We start from the raw sequence: 22,524 nt of genomic DNA on the forward strand, positions 1-22,524 counted from the left end.
ATTTACAAAGTACGAACTCAGATGAGCCATGACCAACTTATATGAGATGATCTAAGTGGCAATGAGCTATTAATTTAGTAACACCAATCACACGTGCTTTTTCTCACCGATAGGGGCACCATGTATTGTTCAACCTGAAATCTGGGCAGTTCAAAGCATTCATTGAACAGGTTCACCACTTGAACTCATGAGTGATCAGACACTCCTTGCTGCGGACGCGTTTTATTAATACTTTTCTCTGGGTGCCGGACTTAGCGGTGCTATGCCAACATCAGAACCGGCTGTCCAACAGCGTCACTTGGCCCCCGAATGGCGGGTCGATCTGTGCGCTTATTCTCTTGAGGCATTATTAATCATGTAAGCCGTTCGATGTAACCATAGACGCGTATAAATATCCCATCTGATAGCATCTTGAAACCTTACTTAACACATTATCTTGCAGTCAGTCAACATGTCCGCCACAAATCACCCTGTTATTCTCATCTTTGGTGCCGGCGCCAACACTGGTTATGGCGTTGCAGATGCCTTTTCTCGAAAGGGGTACAAGGTGGCCATCGTCTTCCGTGGTGCACTGACGCCAGTGTTTGAAGGCCGAGACTTCTTGCATGTCAAAGGCGATCTGGCGGATACGTCTTCGGTAGAGGCAGCATATAAGCGCACTGTGGATGAGCTTGGGATTCCTAGCGTCGTTGTCCACAACGGTTAGTGATGCACCTTATACTGAAGCATCAGTACTAACGGTATATTCAGCATATGCCAGCACCATGGCGCCAGATAACGCTGACCCGATCCAGCTTCCAGTGTCCGGCCTCGCAGCCGACCTAGCCATCAACACAACGAGCGTACTTCAACTTCTTCAGCTGGCGATAACAGGCTTTGCAAAGCTACCTGATTCTACATCCAGAACATTCATCTACACCGGAAACAAGGCCAACCTCGAGCCCTTCCCTCCATTTCTGAGTCTTGGCGTTGGCAAAGCAGCCTCTTCGCACATGATTTCATTTGCTGCCAAGGCCTATAGCTCCCAAGGTTACAAGTAAGATAGTGCATATTTTAGTGAGATTTGTCTGGAATTAACAAGGACAGGTTTTACTATGCGGACCAGAGGAACGAAGATGGGTCGCCAGTGATGGCGGCTATCGACGGGAAGGCCCACGGAGAGTTTTATACTGAGCTCGCTGAGTCCAAGACTCAGGGTCCATGGTTGGCCTCTTTTGTAAAGGGCAAGGGCTACGTCAAATTTGACGAGTAGAAGAACTAGCAGGTATGATGAATAGACAATGACATCCCCTTCAAGTATCAGCCCGAGTTGTCTGTCTCACACTTGTCACTATGTATTACTAAAGGAATGCCACTTTGACTCTGTCCTGCAGTCCATCTTCAGAGTGAAAGGCCATACTGGTTACACACGGCTGAACGGACTGCTTAGCATCCGCTTCTTCGGTTATGAACTGCCCACCCACCTCAAGCCACGGAAAGGTCGATCTCAATTTATTCCGGCCTAGATTTACTAATTTCCCCAGTAGTTAGTTAACCTTTTGCCTCTGTACATATGCTGAATTGGCTCTTCGGTAACAATTGAGCTTCGCTGCCGCAACTGTTGATTCCAAAAGTCTCGTGGCGTCGTTTAGTTATACACCAGCCTATCACACCAGTAGCCTCTTGACAACCAGTTTGCGAGACTAAGCCCATCTCGACGACACCAAAGGGCTGTTGTAATGCAACCACCTACTTAAAAGCCATCAGCCTCCCCTGTCTTCACCTTTCCTCAATGTATTCTTAACCTTGCTTAGAATGGCTGACGAGCCGCTCACGACAGTATGGACTATACCTGACGACTGTCCATCGCCTGTGCCTTTGGTAGACGACGAGCACACCACTCTCGACTCTTCTTGCTGCCCGCCAGATTACTGGACCATATGGGAGAGCTTTGGCTTCGACTCACCCGGGATTTGCCCGCATGGGTACACGTTAGGATGTACTGTGACGAATTCAGCTCATGGCGGAACGCGCGGACATGACCTAGACTTACCTTGGCTGTAGCTCGTACTCGTGTTCCGACTACCTCATCTACGCGAGTTCCGTCTCTGGCAACGACACGATCACAGTTCCCGCATTCCAGATCAGATGGGCCAATTCTTACCCCACTACCTTCGAAACCTCGACGTCAATGTCTAGTAGCGTCACTTCGACTTCGAGCTCGAGTGCGACGTCACATCCCCATCCCACAGGTCTGCCCACTGGTGCAGTTGTGGGCATAGCCCTCGGGTCTGCAGCGACGGTAGCCATTCTCTCCGGACTTTTATTCTTTTTGTTTCGCAGAAGGGGGGCGCCGTGGAACACAAAAGAGCCATGTCTCATCTGATGAAAACCACCCGAAAGATGGACTTGCAGGGCTGGAGACGCAAGCTCAACCTGCAGAATTGGCGACAGCGACAAAGACATCGTAGGAGAGAGGAGGGTCTGTTCACGAACTGGAACAAGAAGAAAAACCCGTTATCCCAGAGCTGGGAGAGGCTGGTGGGATGCCGCCGGAGCTTGCCGGTACTTCTGGAATAGGGGGTAGGCATGAACTCGGCGTGCAAGAGAGATCTATCCCAGAGCTGGAGGGCAACAACGGTTCTAGGCACAAATTATCTTGACATCAATCGGAAGCTGTGTGCACTGGCGCAAACAAATAGGAATTCTCTATCCCGCGATATGAACCTATGATCAGGATGAATATCAGGGGCAGACTGGAACCAAAAAAAGACGCACAAAGTTGGAATGAAATCATCTGAAGACATGGCTACGTTAACAAGAACAAACAACCTCCCAACAGAAAATCGACTTTTGGTTGAAAACGTATTAGTTCGGTGTCCACGCGTTGGTCGTCCAACTCTCGGGGCTGATATCCGGCCAGTACAGTCCCTGTGAACCATCATGATACATCGACGCATCGATGAACTGGAGATCCAGAACGGGCTGAGACAGGAGCTCCTGTAGTGAAGGCTCTGACAATGCCATGCCAGCTGTCGGATTGGCCGCCGTGAGTGCTTGACTAACGTCGATACCATCCAGCTGTATGAGATTGGCATCCGGTATGGTAAAGTCTCCCCTCCGTGACTGAACTGCCGCCATGCAGACTTTCATGGCGTCTAAATGTCGACAGAACTCCTCCGCGGCAAAGTTGCCGTTTTCCTTCAGCTGAGCCAGGAACTGAGCGGCTGACTCAAACTGTTCTTTGTCGCTGCGGCACTCCTTGCCATCGAGGAGGCTCGAAATGGCCAGAACAGTGGCAGCAGCAAAGAGGTATTGGGTATAAAAGTAGTCAAACGTAGCAAAAGATCCATCAATCCAGCATTCAATTAGTAGACGGCATGAGTGTCGCGCACATCTCACACAAGCCTCTGACAGGGTGACGGCAGAGGCAGGAATCTGGGGTTCTGTCCTTGGCTGCGTCTCCCAAGCGGTGACGTGAGTTCTTAGAACGTGTAGAAGAATAGGTCGGGTGGAAGTGATGGCGACCTGTCGACTGTAAGAAGAAAGTAACCCGAATTGGAGGAACGCATCCTTACCTGGTTGAAGTAAAGGTGTAGGGAGAGAGGCTTGGGACTTGGTTCAGGGCCGTCCGTCGACTCAATGTGTAGATGAGGTGGCAACTCTTCCACAAAGGTACGCAGATCTCTCAGAGCCTCCTGCACTCTCTGAGACAAGGTCTTTTGCTGAGGCCTTCGCGTATAAATCGAGTTGATCACCCGCCAGGCGAGGCGAGCCAACCGAATACTTGCGATAAAGTATGCCGAGTCTGCAAAGTCGTCTGATGGGGTTTCCAATACCGGATCCGAAGGGAAGTCAACCTCAATATCGTTGTCTTGTATCGCAACTGGATGACCAAGCCTTGATGCCCACATGCGATCGAAGCTATACGCGGTCCACCACACTCGATTCCTGTGTTCCCTGGCAGCAGCATCCCTCAGCTGGGATTCGGGGACGTTTAGGTGCAGTCCCATGACTACAGAAAGGCGAACTGAAGAGCCGGCCAGAGCATATGCCGTGTACCGACGGTTAAGAGCAAGTGAGTAAAAGGACTTGGAACGGTTAGCCTACGTTGGTAGAGGTAGGTGTCGAGTAACGTACCAGAAGCAATCTGATCTCGATGGCATCAATCCTCGGCCGTTCACTGATGATGCGGAGCACACGGGTCGCCCGAGCGAAATAGCGCATGCCTGGAAAGTTCTTCTCCTTTGCCGCCGTCCGCGTCGAGTACATCTCTCCAATGGCAAACAAGGCCCATAGTTTACTCTTCAGAAGCGAATCGGTAGAATGTGGGTTCTGGATCGTCTGCTCCAGTCCTTCAAGGATCTGACTTTTGCGAACGATATGATAGCAGCGACTGACATACTTGAGGGCGACATTGACCAACAACCGTGCTCGGGAGGGAATAGGCCAAGGGCAGTCGGCATCAGAGAGGGTAAGTAGTCTGTCATCCGGTGCGTAATTGACTCTGGGAATATGGCTGTGTCCAGGCTCCGAGATGGCTTGACGGAAACGTGTGGCAAAGGCGGCATCTGATGCTTCACCGATCAATACCGGTGTGTGAAGAACATTCATGTCAAAGAACCAGGGACGTTCCTCCAACAGGGTCCCTTGAAGGGTCGAGGTCGCCTCGGTTTGGCCATTGGTAGGGGCAATTGGAGCCTCCGGTGCGCCGAGTTCAGGCCGAGCTTTGGTGTCCCCATCTCGACTATTACGGAGCCGCTGATTTTCGGCAACAAGGTCATCGATATATCTACCACGTCAGAGAGGAAACATGTCAGGCCATGCATCAACTTACTGTTGGCTGACCTTTACCAACCGGTTCTTCCGGGGATAAGAACACTCGGCACCCTTGCTTGCCTGTCGGCAGTTCTCGCAGGGCTGTCCTCCCGAGCACTTTACCTTTCGGGCGTGGCACCGACGGCAGCTGTTTGGGTATGAATCAGCAAGGGGTTCACGGGCGCACGAAATGTCTCACTCTTACGCCGTTGATTTGGTCTTGCGCTGCCGCTTGCCAGAGATGCTGCTGGCCGGGTTAAGAGAGTCGATATCATCTTTTCCCTCCCCCTCGGACTCACGGGGACTCTCATCGTTCGAGGTCATGTCGGCTACTTGCGTTTAGCCGTCTCTCGATTCGAGTGGACTGATGGGGTCGTCGGGCTTCAACCACACAAGGAGGCGGAAAGATGGTAAAGTCGCCGCACGAGGTGGGAAACCTGGGGATCGTCGGTAGCGGCAAACGCTTGATCTTAACAAATCTGGGGATCCGGTTTCTTCCCGATTGGACATGCGTCTAGTCGATTTGGTCGCAGCCGTGGTGTCGTGTGACTGCGAAGATCTCTGGAAGCGGAATGTGACGCCGAATATCCGCGGCGCAATGTTTCCCCTCGCCGGAATGACTAAGCAAAATTCCGACCGGGCCGGCAAAACTCACGCTCCGCCGAGGACATCCCGGCTACTTGACCCTTTAAATCGGCATCTCGACTCTCGATGCCGGCGTCTTTGTCAAACTCATGATTTGCCAGGGATAAAAAAGGGTGTCCGACACCGCAAGATAGAGTCATGAAAGGCCCACTTATCGTGATGCCTGCTGATGCAAAGCGAAAATTCCTTCGCTCGGGTATTCATGATTTCGAGGTGGTATTTGTACTCACTGGTCCTCGGCTTCTCTTGCAAATGCAATGCACGTTTTTGAGCCTCATTGTAATGCCCACCGGAAGTCGTTCGTTGACAGATGCTATTGCCGAGGTGTTGATTGCCCGGTTCGAGTTCCTGTTTCAATACATTTTGTTTGTCCCCTGAATTTCTGCCAAGATGGCGAGTGAACCCAAGTCAGGGGGATTGACTGGTGCCCAACCATCAGTGACGCCTCTGCCTCCTGTCGGTGCCATTGACGATGATGTGGCTGAGATCCCTTGTTGGAGAAAATGGGTCATCCTCTTTGTTGTCTGTTGGATGCCCCTTCCAATGACATTTTGGAGTACTGCAATCATGCCTGCTACACCCGAGGTTGCTTCAGACTTGGACATTGGAGTGACCACCATCAACACGGTCAATGCTGGCGTTTTCGTCGCCCAGGCCTTGTCTGGCCTGATATGGCTTCCAATTAGCACAATAATTGGTAGAAGGTCAACATATCTTGTTGCCAACCTTGTCCTGTGCCTATGCTCTATTGGATGTGCCGTGGCTCCCAACATTGCAGGGTTCGGTTCTCTCTGGATTCTTGGCGGCACAACAGGGCCATTCTTCCTTGTTGCCGGACAGACGATTTTGGCAGACATTTTTGAACCGGCAAGTATGCTCAAACGATTATTAGTATTTAGTATTAATGCCATATAGACTGTTCGCGGGACAGCTGTGGGCTTCTTTCTTGGCAGCTGCGTCAGTGCAAACACCATCGGTAAGCAACATTATGGGTCACGCGACATCACAACTAACCATCTACAGCCCCACTGATTGGTAGTATCATTGCCACCTTTACCAGCTGGAGAGTGATCTATGGGGTTGAAGCCGGCATGTCTTGCTTCGGCCTGATCCTCACATTCTTTTTTATTCCTCGAGCGAGTGAGGTCGGGAACCCCAAGACCGCCGAGGCTATCCGCCCAAAGACACGAGGGGACATGATCCGGACGTTCAACCCTATGATTGTGTTTCGGCAGTTCAAATACCCGAAGGTTCTATTGGCTGTACGTTGTACCCACTCGATGATAGGACGTTTCTGACACACGCTAGAACATTGCTTGTGGCCTGTTGGCGTTCAATCAGTACGGTCTGTTAAGTTCGGTCCGTCGTGTCGTCAATCCTCGTTTCAACCTGAATTCTCCTCTCGAAAGCGGTCTCTTCTACCTCGCTCCTGGCGCCGGCTTCTTGGTTGGCAGTACACTTGGTGGGAAGGTGTCAGACATCACTGTCAGGAGATACATCCGAAAAAGGAACGGGCAGCGACTACCAGAGGACAGACTCAACGCCAGTCTACCTTTCATTCTTTTTGTACTGCCTCTAGGTACACTATTGTATGGCTGGAGTGTACAGAAACGCATCGGAAGCATGGCGTTGCCGATTGTGGGTTCCTTCATTCAGGGAACAGGCCTCATGGCGTCGTTCAGCGGGCTGAACACATACGCTGCTGGTAAGTAAGGAATATGCAATTTAAATGGCGGAGCTAATCCTGTTATAGAAGTCCGACCAGTATACAGAACGGCTGTCATCACGGGTAAGTATGTTGTTCAGTACAGCTTTGCTGCGGGAAGTGTTGGCGGCGTGGTGCCCTTGATCAACGGTCTTGGTGTTGGATGGGCTTTCACCATCAGTGAGTATTCCATCAATGATCCATACTTTGGCTTTGTGCTAATCCGATGAAGCTACTTTCGCAACCATCATCAGTGGCACGCTTGTTGTGCTAATTTCCAGGTTCAGCAGAACATGGAAGCAATAAATAGCAGCAAAGCTCTTGACGACTCACCTGTCAAGCCTGCCATCTCACAGGACATGGGAGTTGGCCGAAACAGGATACGGCAACGAAAACTCTGCTTGACCTTTATAGGTTTGATATGAATCACGAAACAACTCTGCATCAATCGGAAGGTAGAATCGGAGAAGAATGGCATCAAATGATAGTATATAATGTTTGGATATAGACCTTGCATACACAAAAGTGTTTTAAGCAGAATAGACAATTAGAGGAGTAATCTTATAATAATTTGGGTTGTTGAGGAACAGCACTGAGTATTGACTGGTGAGCAAAGCAACACTCAATGTATAACTGAAGCTGAGGGTGACGCTGATTTATGCTCGACTTGGGACAAAGGACCATATCTTATCATGTTACTGGCTCTACCACGGCTGACTTGGACGCATTTTTACAAGAAGGAATATGAGAATAGAGTGGAATTGACTGAGTCGTGAAAACCGCACCCGACCCAGGGTAGAAACGCTCAAGCACTAATTACTCGGGAGCTACATACCAAGTGCAGTGGCGATTAACTCACTTCTTGGCCTTGTTTAGTATGCCCTTGCACTATTTACCAAGAGCTCATAGGTTGGGTCGTAAATCCAGTTAATACTAGCCAATTTGTTCGCTAACCGTTGTCCTAACTTGCCAGGGAAATAAAGGACTAAGTAATAATATGGGGACAAGATTACCAAGACACCCAAATATAGAGCCTCGCGCTTGCAAATCCGATGACCACTCTATGATGTGGGGAGGCTAACGTTCGTTCACGCCCTTGGTTTGACATTTTTGACATTTTTGACATGAAGCTTGCTCCACTAAGGTATTCACGGAGTGCATTTCCGGGCTCTTTCGGCAATAAACGGGACTATTGTCCGTAAACCTTGAGTCAACCTCTATTATAACATGAACTTTCTGGGCGCCCTGACCAGTGCTTCGACACGCTGACATGCTTATCACAATGGCCTCCCTCGATGCATTGGACCAGAGTGCAGACATAGCAGCCATCAGTGCCTCCTTCAAAGCCGTCTTTGACAAACTTCTTCAGTCCACGCAACAAGTTCGCAATGATCCTATGTTACGGGTTGCCCAACCAGCAGACCTCCCTCTCCTCAAAGAACTCAGCACCCCCGGCCAATCCAACGACATAGACCAAGCCATCCAAGATGCCTTCACAATCTCCGACTTTCGCCTCCGAATGAACAACCCCCGCTTCTTCGGCTTCATCCCTAACCCCGTCTCACCGCTGTCCTGGATAGGCGACTGCCTCTCGAGCGCCTTCAACTCGTTTGCGGGGTCCAAGCTGCAGGGCTCAGGAGTTGCCGTTGTTGAGCAGACGCTGCTGCAGTGGCTGGCGGAACGTGTGGGATTGCCTGATACTGCGGGCGGGGTTTTTGTTTCTGGGGGGTCCATGGCTAATATGACTGCTATGGTTTTGGCGAGGGATTGTATCTTGCCTTCGGGGCAGGAGGGGTTGGGTGTTGCGTATGTGTCTGATCAGACGCATCACTCTGTGGTAAAGGCGCTGAGGATTATTGGGATCAAACGCGATCGGATCCGTGCCATTCCGTCGAATGAGTCCTTTCAGATACAGACTGCAGCCCTCAAGGACGCAATTCAGACGGATCGAAAGGCAGGGCTCATCCCGTTTGTCATAATCGGAACATCGGGCACGACTAATACGGGGAGCGTTGACGATCTACCGGCCCTCGCACAAATTCGAGACGAGGAAGGTGTATGGTTTCACATCGACGGTGCCTATGGTGCATCTGCCTCACTCGCTGCGACACGAAGCTCAGCGGTCAGTGGCCTTGGGCTTGCCGACAGCATCTCTTGGGATGCGCATAAGTGGCTGTTTCAGACCTACAGCTGCAGTCTGATTCTTGTCAGAAACAAGATCAATCTTGCCAAGGTCTTTACCAACGACGGCGATTACCTCCGCGACGCCCTTGATGACGAAGAGATTCCCAACTTCTGGAATCTTGGCATGGAACTAACGCGGCCATCACGAGCTATGAAGCTGTGGTTCACGTTGCGTGTGCTTGGAGTAGAAAGGCTTGGATTGATGATTGATCATGGCTTTCGTTTGGCAGAGATTGCCCAGGAAGAGGTGCAAAAGTTGAAGAATTGGGAGGTTACAAGTGCTGCGAGCATGGCTATAGTAACATTCCGATATGCACCACCGGGCAAGACGGAAGAGGAACTGAACGAACTGAACACGGCTATTTCGAGAAAGTTGGTCGAAGGAAACATCGCTGGAGTATTGACAACCAAGCTGCGAGGGAGAGTTGTTCTGAGGATATGCTCGATTAGTCCTTTGCTGAGTGGTGATGAGATGGCGGGCATTATCCGGCAAGTTGACGAAGTAGCGAGACAACTAAATGTCTGAATCTAGCTGGTGGAGGTTTTTGCCCTTTTTAAAATAAAACCAGGTTCAGAGAGATTGCAACCCTGCTGGGAGTTACCAATACAGCATGACAAGCACACCAAAGCTTGGAGTATTTAGTAGACGCGGCCATTGTATCTTACCCAACCCAGGGTAAGGTGCACAGACTGGCTGCGCATATGTTTGATCTATAGTGCTTTAATAAACGTCCATGATTATGGAGTACAGATATATTTCGAGGGCTGGCTACAAGGTTCAAATAGTGCGTGGTCTTCTTTTGTGAAACCGTGTCTTAACCTGCCCCCTTTTGCTCATCCGATACTAGTTCTTGGACGCTATCTTTCGCACTTACACCTCACAATAGCGATTGACTCCTGTAATATCGATAAGACTAGGTCAAAACTTTCCCTAGGAACGGCGTACCGTGTTGTTGGTCAAGATGAAGCGTGAGGAGCTGTACCAGGTGGAGTGAAAGGATCTGATCCATTCAGAACCTGCAATAGTGACGCCGTGAAGCTCAATTATATATCGGCAGGGCTCGTGCACCTTCTTGGCACCGCGCTTGCTGCTCCAACAAATGCGCCCGATAGCAGCTCTGGATCAACCCCCCCGCATAAATGCGGTGACAAGTTCATAAGCCGAGTCCATGACGCCGCTCACTGCGTCCTCTTCTTCATTCCATAGGACAATTTCCACTCGGACGATGGATTAAACTTTCGAGACTGCTGTCCGTGGTCCAAGAAGAAGCACCCCTGAAGGTGTTTTGAAAACACGGCTGAAGACCATTGGTTGTAGTCGTCAATAATCAGTTGAGTGAACTGCCGGCAGCCTTTATTTAGGATTTCCCCTGACCTGGGGTGCCGCTTAGGGTCTATATGTATCAAGGGAACACCCTGCTTCTGTCTATGTGGGTTCTTGCATAATAGTCATGAAACACTCCTATGCCATCTAATGGGGATGGGGGCGAGCTCGCTGGGATTTTAGATTCATATTGTAATTGTAGGAGCAGAGAAGTAGAAACGTGTTTCTGACCGTTGTTGGGCTATCAATAATCGAGAGAGGCTTTTACGGCCCCATATGCAGCCTAAGGTGTGTTCAAGTGCCCTCCCTTTGCCTAGTTTCTCAATCACGAGCCTCTAACATGAGTGCGGTGGCCGAGTTCATATGTCTGCCAATCATACCAATCACAGAACACCCTATTTACTATCATACTGATAGATACTAGCTCTTCGCTTCTCAATCTTCTCGTTCGGCGGTTTCCTGGTCCCTTCGCTGGACAGGCTCTTCATCCTTGTTGGGCATGTACTTGAAAATGATGGGAAGAACCGCGGCAAGGATGGCGGCGGTGCCGAGAACAGCATTGGAGGCTGCGAATCCCTTGAGGTTGCGGGGTCCTTCCGACGCGGGCCACAAGTAGCTTCCGTAGATGTAGCTGGTGTGGCCGAACGAGTTGACAAAGGCAATGGCAATAGAGCGCTTTCGCTCTGGCCTGGCCATGACCTCGCTCGTCCAGTTAAGAATCAGTGGCACAGTTGTGAACATGCCACCAATGAGGAAACACATCATGACGTACTTGACAGTGTTGTTCCTGACAACAATGGCGATCAGGCACGATAGCGCCGCAATTGAGAGCAGGCCAGTGATGTGCCATCTGCGATCTTGGGTCTTATCCGAGGTCCACGACCAGAAGAGCTGGAAAACAGCACCGCAGGCCCAGATGGGGACCGTCATCCATTGAGCGGTGACACTGGTGTAGCCGAGTCCCTTGAGCATGGTGGGAATAAAGTACGAGATGGTCAAGCCCAGAATGTTACAGGTATAGAGAGCTAGGAACAGCCAAGTTCTGCCGTCCTTGAGGGTTGCTGCAACGGCTTGGAAGGGTGTCAGGTTATCCTCCTCGGGTTGAACAGAGGCGCTCTGGTCGTGCAGGATGCGGACGTGGCCGAGAAGTCGTTGCTCGGGGGTCAACATTTTGGAGTTTCGGGGGTAGTCGGGGAGTACAAAGTAGAGACCGAATCCGCAGGCAACGGTAACGACGCCTTCAATGAGGAGCAGCCATCGCCAGCCTGGGATTCCACGGGCTCCCTCCAGTCGCGAGATAACGGCTCCGGCCATGATGCCACCGAGGGCAGGCGCAACACAACCCGAAGTGTAGAAGATACAGAACCGTTTACCTGACAAGTTAGTCACAAGATGCAAGCCAAGTGCTGACTTAATGGATGCTTACCAACTTCCTTCTTGGTGTACCAACAGGTCAAGAGGAAAAGAGCGCCAGGAAACAGACCGGCCTCAATGGCGCCAAGGAAGAAACGGCCGGCAAGGAACGAGGATGGGTTCTTGCTCTGGGACATTCCGATAATCACACTGCCCCAGATGACACAGATGGTAGGCAGGTAGATGGAAGGCTTGATCTTCATCAATAGCATGTTGGAGGGTAATTCGAACAGGACGTAGGCGACGAAGAAGAGAGATACGAGCAGAGAGTATTCTGGAAGCAAAGGATTGTTAGTGTCGGAAATCGATGACCGGGGGTGTGGCTTACGGTTCTCGCTGAGTCCTAGATCCTCACTCATTCCTGCGGCATTGGCATTGGCCTTGAAAGTTGTGTAAGTTAGGCTTTCAGATATCCAAGAGAGGCACTCACAATGTTCCCTCGGTCGAGGTATGCAAGAATGTACATCCACCAGAGAAGGGGAAGCAAGACCATGTCGGCCTTCCTGACTAGTCGATTTTCCTCTGAAGTTCCCGGAACATAACTCTGGAGGGCTGCGATAATCTCGGCATCTTCTAGAGAAAGTTCGTTGGCGGCAACCTTGGTCTCCTTGAGGCTGTAGTTGGAAACGCGATCGTGAGCCTTGGGCCCCTGATCCTTGGATGTCGTGTGCTCCATCGCAGGGCAAGGCTTGCAACAACAAAGAGACTAAGATGGTACGATGAGAGCGTGTGAGCGTAAAAGTGGTCGAGCTTGGTAATAGACGCTTCAATGTCGATTGCAAGATGAATGTTCGAAAGCCCAGGTAGTTGGTCAGGTTATGTACCCCGTGTGGGAGGTGTTTTGGCAGACGGGAGAAGTTAGCCGCTGCGCCGGATCGTGAGGGGTGACATACTAGTCAGTTAGCTTTGCCGGGTTCAACCCCAGATCCCGGATAAGTTATCAAAGAGGGGAGATAAGCTGGGGTTTGCTGGATCCGCTCTGCCAAGAGTCTATCCAACTGTCTCGAGATAAGCGTGGTAGAGGGCGCGCTGGTTGAGGATGAGGTTGCCTAAAGTCGGACGCTCGATTCCGGCTTTTTCGTATAGACAAGTAACTTCGCTACATGATGGATATCGACAGCGTAGATGGATCCTATGCTCATGTTTCCTTTTCCTCGATCAAGAGGATTTGCGGGGAAATGACGAAGGATCGCCATGGTCACACAAAGACAAACCCCGATCATGGTTCAAGTCTGGTTTGAGTTGCGGGGTACCCGGCACGCTACCGGCACACAAACTTGAAGTGACGGCCCGGTATCTTGGTTGGCGGTCTGGGGTAATGCGGCGCTAATGGAGATAGCTGCAAGAGCTGTTGCAGGCATGACATGGCATGGATGCAGCTGGGATAAGGTTATGGTGTGCGGCAGGAGTCGAGAAGAGGCGTGGTGGTGGAACGAGTATAGTCGAGGAGCCTGGAGACGGCCTTGGCCAGAGCCGGGTGTGCCGGTCAACGATCCATTATTACAATCATCGTGAAACTTGGCATTACACTTCGGCACAGGAGGGGGCAAGATTCTGGTTATGGGCAAGGCGCTCAAGGTCTGGTATTCAGCATTGGATTTTAATGCTGCCATGTGTTTATCATTGTTTTCTTTGGTAATGTACCTGACGGAGACGTCATTGATACTAACATTAAAAAAAAACCCCGCTGTGTTGAATAATACTCTTAGATGTCATTATTCGGGGATCATTAAACTGGAGCCCTTGAGACATTGTACGTTGTGTGTTCTTGATCTCGATATAATGGTTATCCGCCTAATCATCTAGTTCTATATCGCCTTTGAAGCCTATGATGAACTGGCCGCAGATGCTGCCACAATCTGGCGCGCCATGTCGGGAAATGTGTCAGCCGTGATATCCATCTTGCCAAAGACGCCCTCGCAAAGCTCCTTCTCCCAAACGGTGCAGTACGCAGCCTTGAATCTATACGAATTCTGGTCAGTAAGTGCATTTTTAGGGTAGAAATGTAACTTACCCTGCCAACTGAGCAGCAGTCACATCCCAGTTGTGAGCGGCCGCAAACCACTTCTCATCATCACCAAGACGGTCCAGCATCAGCTTATACACCCGAGGATCGGGCTTCCCAATCTTGAATCCGTCACAGGACACGAAATTCTCCTTGGGCATGTGGATGCCGTTGTGCGTGAAGTAGCCGCCCACGCGCTCCACATCACCGGCCGTCAAGGCCCAGATAGTGAAGCCGTTGTCCCTCAGTATCTGAAAACACTCTGCAATTCCGGGGCGTGCTTCCAACTTCATATACTCTTGGAGGATATACTTCAAGTCGTCGTCGTTGGCGAACTCGTGCGGCTCTTGCACACCCGCCATGTATAGCATTCGGTAAAAGATGCTGCTAAAGACATCTCGGAATGTTATGTAGCGGCCATTCATGCTGAGATAGGTATACTCGCGCTCAGTGACCTCTATCCAGAGGTATCCAAGGAGACGAGGCTTGATACCTTGCTCGCGTAGCTTATCACCCAATCGTCGGTCAAGGGCGTTGAACATGGCATCATAGGACACGCATGTGCCGACAATGTCAAATACAACGTGCTTATTAGCCGGAGACATGACTGGGTCGGTAAAATTCGGAGTGAGAATATGGTGTTTGTGGTGAACAAGGGGGTTGGGTTGGGAGGTAGATGGCTAACTCTAAGCTTCCGATAAAGGCTTGAGCCCTATAAATGACAAAACCAGCTGATGATTGTCAGTGCCTGCTTGTGCCGGGGGCCAGAGAACTAACCGAGTTGAAGGATGGATTCAATGTTACCGGCACACAGCCGGCACACCACCCCGCAGGAGGTGGATCCCAGTGACTGTCATTCGTGTTGTTGCGTCGACGTCATCTATCTCTGCATCATTCGGCTCTGTTATCTAGATAATTTCCTGTCAATGTTGGTCTGAACAAGATCCGCGATTTATCCTGCCTATCTTTTAATTCTTTGAACGTTTATGTTATTGCCAGACAAACTCCACAGATACAGATCCAACCTTGACCGTCGAGTCACACAACCAACATCATGACCAAGGATCAAATGGCGCCAGTCGCCAACCCTGTCCCCTCTTTTTGGAACGCGGAGCCTCGCCCCCTAGATGATTTCAGGAGTACGAAGGACCTTCCCTCCGAAATTGACATTCTCATCATCGGCTCTGGCATCGCTGGGGTGGGCACAGCTTACCATCTACTTCAAGACAGCTCTTTCAAGGCCTCTATCGCAATCCTCGAAGCCAGGAAGCCAGTCTCTGGTGCCACTGGACGAAACGGAGGTCATGTCAAACCTGACGGTTTCTTGAACGTTCCGAGAACTGCCAAGATCCATGGCGCAGATGCAGCAGCCGAGTTGGCCAAGTTTGAAGCCGCTCACGTATACGCGGTTAAGGATCTCGTCGAAAGGGAAGGCCTTGACTGTGACTTTAACGTCACTAGGGCTTTAGATGTTTTCCTGGACCCTAAGCATGCAAAGCAGACGGAAGAAGCATATAGAGAGTTGGTAAAAACGAATGTTGTTGATCTCCATGATATCGCTTTTACGCCCAAGAAAGACGCAGAAAGGGTAAAGTCTACACGGTGCTTATTCTATCGCACTCAAAAAATGGCTGACAGGTATAAAAACAGGTTTCTGGTGTCAAGGGCGCGCAGTGCTGTTTTTCCTACACAGCCGCCCACTTGTGGCCATCAAAGATGATCCATCAACTCCTACAACTTGTTCTTGACAAAGGTGTCAAGCTATACTCTCACACGCCCGTATCGTCAGTCTCGTCAACTCAGGATAGCAATGGGTCATGGACTGTGACAACCCCCGATGGCTTGATCAAGGCTCAGAAGATCATCTACGCCACCAACGGCTACACTAGCCACCTACTGCCTGAATACGCGCGCTGCATCGTGCCGATCAGGGGCATCGCCTGCCATATCAGCAGCCCCAAGGGAACCGACACACCTCATTTGGTTAATACCTATGGCATCCGCTTCGATGCCCGCAACAATGACTATCTCATCCCGCGACCTGACGGCAGCATCATTGTTGGTGGAGCAAGACAGCGGTTTTGGCACAACAAGAAGCGGTGGTATGGTACAATACGAGATGATGAACTCATTGAGGAGGCGGTGTCATATTTTGATGACTATATGCAACGGCATTTCCGCGGCTGGGAGAACTCGGGTGCTAAAGTAGAGAGCATCTGGACCGGAAGTAAGTTCGAACTGCATTGATCCCGCTTCAACTGCAACCACCGACGGCTGCTAACACGAGTACTAGTCATGGGCTACAGCGGAGACTTTATGCCTCACGTTGGAGAGGTCTCTGACAAGCCGGGTCAGTTCATTATTGCTGGTTTCACGGGCCACGGCATGCCGCAGATTCTGCTTTCGAGCAAGGGTATGGCGGCCATGGTGCGTGACGGTGTTTCATTTGAAAATTCGGGTCTACCTCGTATCTTCAAGACCAGCAAGGCCAGGATATCCTCAAAACGAAACCTCATGGAAGAAAGTCTCGAGCCGTTGTGGAAAACAGGGAGGGAATCTAAGCTGTAGATGAATGGGAGGAGATGCGGCATAGAGATTAGTGAGTGTGAGAGTGTGATTTCAATTCAATGCTACAATCACTCTAGTTCATTTCTCGTCATGCAAACGCCCTAGAGCTTTTTCTTGATTCCAATTGTTGCCCAACACGTAACCGTTGATGTTGATACGGTAGGATAGGTACACCAAACAATAGCCGTCTAGGTATTTTAGCTTGCCATTCTGTGAGAACCTGGAACAGCCCCTGAATTTGCTACTCTCAACCCCTGTCTTCATTCACCCACTTGATTGTGCCTGACCTCACATAAATGATGTCATTGAAGCCAGTGATGTGTTAATTACTGTGTTCTTTGCTGTTGTGCACGACCAAGATGTCATTGAAAAAGAAGAATTGAAACCAGTGATAGTGCATCTCAATCAGGCAGTATTACCGTCGATCCCCGGCACGCACCGGCACGGGGCGGCTCGGCTGACATTTTCCGGCACGAAACCGGCACACAACACCAAACCTCAAATCGTAGGAATCTCCCTCTTTCAACATCCCTCCACTAGACCAAGACCTTTGTTTACCAAGCTGATTGGCCTGACTTGCTCAGCGTGTTGCAATGTCGAGACCCACCGAGGCAGATCAGACTGGTGATGACCGGCAGCCTCCGGCGTCACCCCAGCCGGCACGCAACGAGATAACCGTGGCGGTTGGGAAGAGGCCAAGGGCTGCACGAGCGTTAGTGATCAGATAGCGAATCATTGAGTTCCATGGCTAATAGGACTCACAGGTGCGACAATTGCCGGCGCCTGAAGGAAAGGTGCACTGGCGGAACCCCATGTGACGGATGCATCAAATCCAAGCGTCAGTGCGCCTTCACCAACGCATATAGACGATCAAGACGGCGGCCTGAAATACAAAAGTTGGCGGAAACGATTAACCCAAGGGTGTTTTTCGATATCGATAGGATCCGCAACTTGGAAGCTATTGTTCAGCACTTTACGGATATTCAGGATTTCAGCCCTACTCAGCTTACGGAGACGGTGGCAGCTCTGTCAACGGATAAGTGGAGCTCGCCTACATCACAGGATCCAGCGAACCGTGACGAGGCTTCCGACGACACTCCCAGCAACCAACAGACGAAAGACGCTGCTTCTATCCTAGGTATGCGGGTTTAGATAACCATATCATGGCAACTTTACTCATCACTCAACAGCCTATGAAGAGTTCTCTCATTCCGACTTTACACGTCAAATCCAACAAAAGTTAGGTCCTGACTTGGAAAGGCCCATCACCGTATGGATTTACTCCAACGTCCCTCTCCATCAACGTGCCATGTTTGAAGCTTATATGTCTTGCCACAGGACCCGACAGCCGGCGTGGCTACTGCCGAACAGTTACTATCATGGCCCTTTATCGTCCAAGACGCAGTATCTGTGTTCCCACCTGCCGAGGTCGCCACTGCGTTGCTCGACATTTTTTTCAACGTAGCTCAGACAAACTACTTCTACGTAGACGAAGACTTTATCCGGAACCGGATATCTGAGATATACGCCCACCCTGCTACGCCGCTCACAATCGCCGACGCTCCATGGGTCTGCACGGCTCTCATGGTGTTTTGCGTCAGCACCCAGTTTGCACACCTGGTCAAAGGAAGGCAGTCCAACACTGGAGAGGTTGACGTGACTTCGGCCATTGATGATGCGCTTGCTCTATCCTTCTATCGAAAAGCAACAGCCATGATCCCTGACCTGCTGACTATTGGAAGTGCCCAATGTGTGCAGGCCTTCATCTTGATGGGAGTGTACACACTCCCCGTGGACCCTGCAGGATTGGCAAGCAGCTATTACGGCATTGCTATGAAGATAGCCATACATAATAACATGCACTTGAAGAGCAAGTCCAAGACGCGAGACGCCGAGATGCGCAACCGAATTTGGTGGACAGTGTATACCCTGGAGAGGTGAGCCAAGCCCTTGCCTTGTGTAGATACCCACATAAACACCAGATATGACGACGACGGGCCCTTTGACAAAGTATCTGACTCCTCACAGGCGTGTCTCCATCTTGCATGGCCGGCCGGCGTCAATCCGGAGATCCCAGATAAGCGCCGAGCTACCAGTCGATCGCCTTGAATTACAGCCATCCGGAAGGCCGAATACATTCCACAACGCGATGGCCCAGAAGGACCTTACTGAGATCATGGAGGATGCTCGCGACAACATGTTGGTTCTCTCATCCCGGATGGTATTGCCAAGCTAACCTTCCAGATTAATGATTAAAAGAGCAACTCCCAGCTCGAGCATACTAGTAGCCAATGATGCCCTCAAGGTAAACCAGGCATTGGAAACATGGTGGGATAGTCTCCCAGAAGAGACCTACTGCAAGGACTTGACGCCAGGCCAGCCACTCTTTCGATCCAACATACACCTCGCACTCACGTATCATCTTGTGCACATCTTTATCGGCCGATCCTTCATGTTCGAAGATTCTGATGCCGACAAGCTAGGTTTGCACGGATGGGTCAACGCTCGCAATACTCTGATAAGGCACTGTATCCAAAGCGCAATTACGTCCGTCCAGCTCTGTCAAAAGCTTCATGACGAATTTGGGCTTTCCAAGTCCTCATATACCGAGTTCACTTCTTGCTGTGCTGCGGTAGTGACTCTGATAGCTCAACGCATCCTCAGCAAGACGGTAGAATTCGGCGATATCTGCGATCAAGGAATCACCTTGCTAAAAATCATGTCTGGCGGCGTCTTTGCCAACACCAAAAGCTCCGAGAAGCGGGGCCTGGAGATTTTGGAAATGGCACTGGCCAAGCTGGGCGCGAGTCATGGTGAAAGCCCATCACTTGGCGGTGCAGGCTATGATCAGTTTCGTACCTGGGTTGCGTTGCAGGTCGAACCCGAGCAGATGCTCGGACAAGAGCAAGCAGTGCCAACGATGGAGTGGGCGTATGGTAGTAGTCCGGGGCAGGGATCGTTTCATTCAGAGGAAATGAACTTGATGCCTGAGTTTGTTCCCACTAATTTTGCAGAGCTTGCGTCGCTGCCCGGTCTGGAAAACTACTTCCAGAGCTCAATAGGATGAGGAAAGACACAATTTAATCACATGTTTAGACATACAGTGAGGTGGAGGAACAGTGGACCCTGTGACATGCTGGATTGTCCCATCAGGCAGTTATATCGCGACTTTCGACAAAGTCCCCCTGAATCGTAATGGTAAGGAGTACCCTGCTGTCAAGTCTAAACACAAAACGGCGCCATCATGTCACGATACGAGATTCTTATTGAACGGCACGTCTTTGAACTCTATTAAATATATACATTGCTCATTAATCCCCGGGGTATCATCTCATCTCTCAATCTCTTCATCGTTTCGTTGCCACCACCTCGACTATCATGTCCTTCTGTACGTGTATCCCAGCCGTATTTTGGTCCGAGTCCTCGCGGTATGGACTCGATATCACGGTACGAATACCCTCATGACTGTGTACCGGCCTGGGAACCGCATCAAAGTCGCCAACGTCCGAGACGCCACTTTCTATATCGGCTAGTTGATGGGTTGAACTCGTTTCGTCATTTTCCTTTTCCCTATTTGTTCTCGATATCGTAGCCAGTCGGATAGCATTGCTTGGTCGACTGATGGGTTGGCTGCTATTGCCGCCGTAGTAGGAGCTGAGGAAGCGGGCGGGGAAGATGTTGCGGATGACAGGTCGAAGTAGGGGGAAGCAAGCTATTGGAGGCAGTTAGTCAAGAGGCTCAACACGGGTTTAAGGTTAAGAGCTCTCACCAGATACAATGGCAATGTTGATCTCGACTGATCCCCAGACGCAGTACATGCCATAGTCATGGGGCATCTGTGTTGACTTGGGGTTATAACTGAGGGCCTCTACAATAGCGAATATCGACGCGAGACAAACACTGTGATGGGGTTAGATGCGACTACATAGTAACAGAGCCCAGTAGTCACGTACATGGAACCAACAACGAAGAGACCGGCCACAGCAATCTTCTGGCCGATGCGTAGGCGGAGCTTGAAGACCTCGATGATAGGCAAGACCAAGATGGCAAGGTCCATCAAGAAATGGGTAAGCACCGTGCTAAAGAAGAACTCCGTATCCTGGATGCGACAGACGGCGTGAGGAATGGTCTTATCCCAATATGCCTGGACGGGGAGGCAGCGAAAGATGGTCATGAACGTTCGAACGATGATCCAGATAAAACACATTGTGATCATGATCTGCATTGGTAGTCGGATCGATGATAGCTGAAAGATTCGCCAGTAGAGGAAGAGGATGGCTAGTTTCGCGGATGCGATCGCAAAGGCATACGTCAGGGAGTTGAAGAACCCGATGAATCGTCCATTGTGAAGGATCAGATCTCGTTCGGCGTCAGTGAGGTCGTCGGGCATGTATTGGCCAAGGTACCAATGGATGGTCCCTGCATGGAATTGTTAGAGTCTGAATGGTGCGAACATTGTAGGTTGGTTTGTACATTCTAACACGGTCGCCGAGTATAGGCATCCGAATATCTGGCGTGTCTGTAAGCATGTTGATCATGTCTCAACCGGACGAAAAACCCACATAGGTAAGGACACAAAAGGTATCATCCCACCACCAAGGCTGCTTTGTTATCCGCCGGGCCATGAAGCGCATCACCATGGCCACCGACGCCGCGATCCATGTGATGGCCGTCGACCAGTAGATGTTGGGCTCGAGCCCAGCCATGGTTGAGACTGCAATCCCTCGAGAAGTTGAAGCTTTCGACAACGAGCACAACAATGACGAGAGGCACTTCCCACCAGTTTATCTGGGGGCCCTCACCTTTTAGCTGAGGATCAGCGCTTTGACTTTGGGCTGGCTGGGTGGCTGGCCTATCAACGAGACTAGACCCCCATCATTGGACCGTTGACATGAGGACCTGACTCGACGCGACAAGCCACATTGGCTGAAATTAGAGTGGCAGCAATGTCCCCAATGGCCTTGGCGGGCTGGACTCGAGCTGCGCTGCTTGGCTGGGCTGTTTTCAGGACTCACGTTTGAGCTGGGGAGTCGATAGCTAGATCGAGACCGATTTGTTGGTTCGGTTCATCGGCAGCGACGGCTTCATGGTAGACCAGCCATTTGAATGCCATGGTTAATGTAAGAGTCATGCAGAGGCTTTTCCTAAGAAATCCCTTTTGCCAGGTCTCAGCCACGTCTTCTTACCGATCATTCTGGGCGCGAAAGTGAAGCCCCTTTTGCATTCGAAATGAGCCACTGAAGAACACGCGAGATAAGAAGCGCACAACAGCTGCCGCGTCTACCCCGGCAGTGTTGGATCCGGGGTCCGGGAAACTCTAACTCGGACCCGCGTGGTCCGCCTCAGAAACCCCAGGTTATCGCTAAGCCCTGATTTGACGGGCCTCGACTGTCCCGGTAGCCCTGTGAGCGATAGCAACGCGGCCTGAAACCATTGTGATGTCGGCGTTCCTGGGACTCGAATCAGTGAACGGAGTCAGTGAACGGGAAATCGGGGATCTAGAAACAGGGTCTGTTCTCAGCTGAGCTGGTGGTATCGTGCAGGGCGACGCAAGATGCAGGGACACCAGCCGCGTAAACGGCCACGCTGCTGCCGTTGCAGAAGGCACCCACATCATATCTTCAGCTCCTCGCTTTGATGTCATTATTGAAGAAACGCTCAGATCCTCTCAACTCCACCGTAGCATTCCCCCTTTGACCGTGCACCACGGCCCGGGCTCCTGGTTCTTCAAAGACGCATCGCTTAGGTCTGTTGACAGATCTGATCAAGTCTAGCTTCTTCTCCGACCCACCGACGGTGAGGCAGCTAACGCGTGGTGGCTGCAACGGATTTTGATAACGTGCTGAGGTCAACGATTAGTCCGCTGTCTAAGCACAGCTCGGG

General features: G+C 50.8%; 9 protein-coding genes across 9 annotated transcripts; 5 read left to right on the forward strand and 4 right to left on the reverse strand.

The window, feature by feature from the left end:
• Positions 1–436: 436 nt before the first annotated feature.
• Positions 437–1,252, forward strand: NCS54_00457500 (Hypothetical protein; the record flags this gene model as incomplete). The annotated part of the gene is made up of 3 exons (XM_053150105.1): positions 437–701; positions 751–1,036; positions 1,087–1,252. The coding sequence occupies exons 1-3, from the start codon at positions 452–454 to the stop codon at positions 1,250–1,252; spliced, it is 702 nt and encodes a 233-aa protein (XP_053006080.1). The 5' UTR covers positions 437–451.
• A 1,595-nt stretch (positions 1,253–2,847) lies between these two features.
• NCS54_00457600 (Zn(2)-C6 fungal-type domain-containing protein) lies at positions 2,848–5,121 on the reverse strand (the record flags this gene model as incomplete). Its single annotated transcript, XM_053150106.1, has 5 exons — positions 2,848–3,507; positions 3,558–4,070; positions 4,120–4,771; positions 4,817–4,945; positions 5,003–5,121. The coding sequence occupies 5 exons, from the start codon at positions 5,119–5,121 to the stop codon at positions 2,848–2,850; spliced, it is 2,073 nt and encodes a 690-aa protein (XP_053006081.1).
• Positions 5,122–5,832: 711 nt separating this feature from the next.
• Positions 5,833–7,453, forward strand: NCS54_00457700 (Hypothetical protein; the record flags this gene model as incomplete). Its single annotated transcript, XM_053150107.1, has 6 exons — positions 5,833–6,313; positions 6,374–6,418; positions 6,466–6,704; positions 6,751–7,147; positions 7,196–7,327; positions 7,380–7,453. The coding sequence occupies 6 exons, from the start codon at positions 5,833–5,835 to the stop codon at positions 7,451–7,453; spliced, it is 1,368 nt and encodes a 455-aa protein (XP_053006082.1).
• A 976-nt stretch (positions 7,454–8,429) lies between these two features.
• On the forward strand, positions 8,430–9,857 carry NCS54_00457800 (Hypothetical protein; the record flags this gene model as incomplete). Its single annotated transcript, XM_053150108.1, has 1 exon — positions 8,430–9,857. One exon carries the CDS (start codon positions 8,430–8,432, stop codon positions 9,855–9,857), a length of 1,428 nt encoding a protein of 475 aa, XP_053006083.1.
• Positions 9,858–11,090: 1,233 nt separating this feature from the next.
• Positions 11,091–12,744, reverse strand: NCS54_00457900 (MFS domain-containing protein; the record flags this gene model as incomplete). The annotated part of the gene is made up of 4 exons (XM_053150109.1): positions 11,091–12,028; positions 12,082–12,342; positions 12,397–12,448; positions 12,499–12,744. 4 exons carry the CDS (start codon positions 12,742–12,744, stop codon positions 11,091–11,093), a joined length of 1,497 nt encoding a protein of 498 aa, XP_053006084.1.
• Positions 12,745–13,894: 1,150 nt separating this feature from the next.
• NCS54_00458000 (Hypothetical protein) lies at positions 13,895–14,678 on the reverse strand (the record flags this gene model as incomplete). The annotated part of the gene is made up of 2 exons (XM_053150110.1): positions 13,895–14,030; positions 14,083–14,678. 2 exons carry the CDS (start codon positions 14,676–14,678, stop codon positions 13,895–13,897), a joined length of 732 nt encoding a protein of 243 aa, XP_053006085.1.
• A 449-nt stretch (positions 14,679–15,127) lies between these two features.
• Positions 15,128–16,641, forward strand: NCS54_00458100 (DAO domain-containing protein; the record flags this gene model as incomplete). The annotated part of the gene is made up of 3 exons (XM_053150111.1): positions 15,128–15,661; positions 15,724–16,300; positions 16,367–16,641. The coding sequence occupies 3 exons, from the start codon at positions 15,128–15,130 to the stop codon at positions 16,639–16,641; spliced, it is 1,386 nt and encodes a 461-aa protein (XP_053006086.1).
• Positions 16,642–17,234: 593 nt separating this feature from the next.
• NCS54_00458200 (Zn(2)-C6 fungal-type domain-containing protein) lies at positions 17,235–19,708 on the forward strand (the record flags this gene model as incomplete). Its single annotated transcript, XM_053150112.1, has 6 exons — positions 17,235–17,353; positions 17,406–17,779; positions 17,832–17,911; positions 17,980–18,578; positions 18,670–18,840; positions 18,886–19,708. The coding sequence occupies 6 exons, from the start codon at positions 17,235–17,237 to the stop codon at positions 19,706–19,708; spliced, it is 2,166 nt and encodes a 721-aa protein (XP_053006087.1).
• Positions 19,709–19,988: 280 nt separating this feature from the next.
• On the reverse strand, positions 19,989–21,347 carry NCS54_00458300 (Hypothetical protein; the record flags this gene model as incomplete). Its single annotated transcript, XM_053150113.1, has 5 exons — positions 19,989–20,353; positions 20,411–20,541; positions 20,595–21,060; positions 21,115–21,151; positions 21,204–21,347. 5 exons carry the CDS (start codon positions 21,345–21,347, stop codon positions 19,989–19,991), a joined length of 1,143 nt encoding a protein of 380 aa, XP_053006088.1.
• Positions 21,348–22,524: the final 1,177 nt, after the last annotated feature.

The sequence above is a fragment of the Fusarium falciforme genome, chromosome 3, assembly GCF_026873545.1.
Source record: "Fusarium falciforme chromosome 3, complete sequence".
In the NCBI taxonomy this organism is placed as follows: domain Eukaryota; kingdom Fungi; phylum Ascomycota; class Sordariomycetes; order Hypocreales; family Nectriaceae; genus Fusarium; species Fusarium falciforme.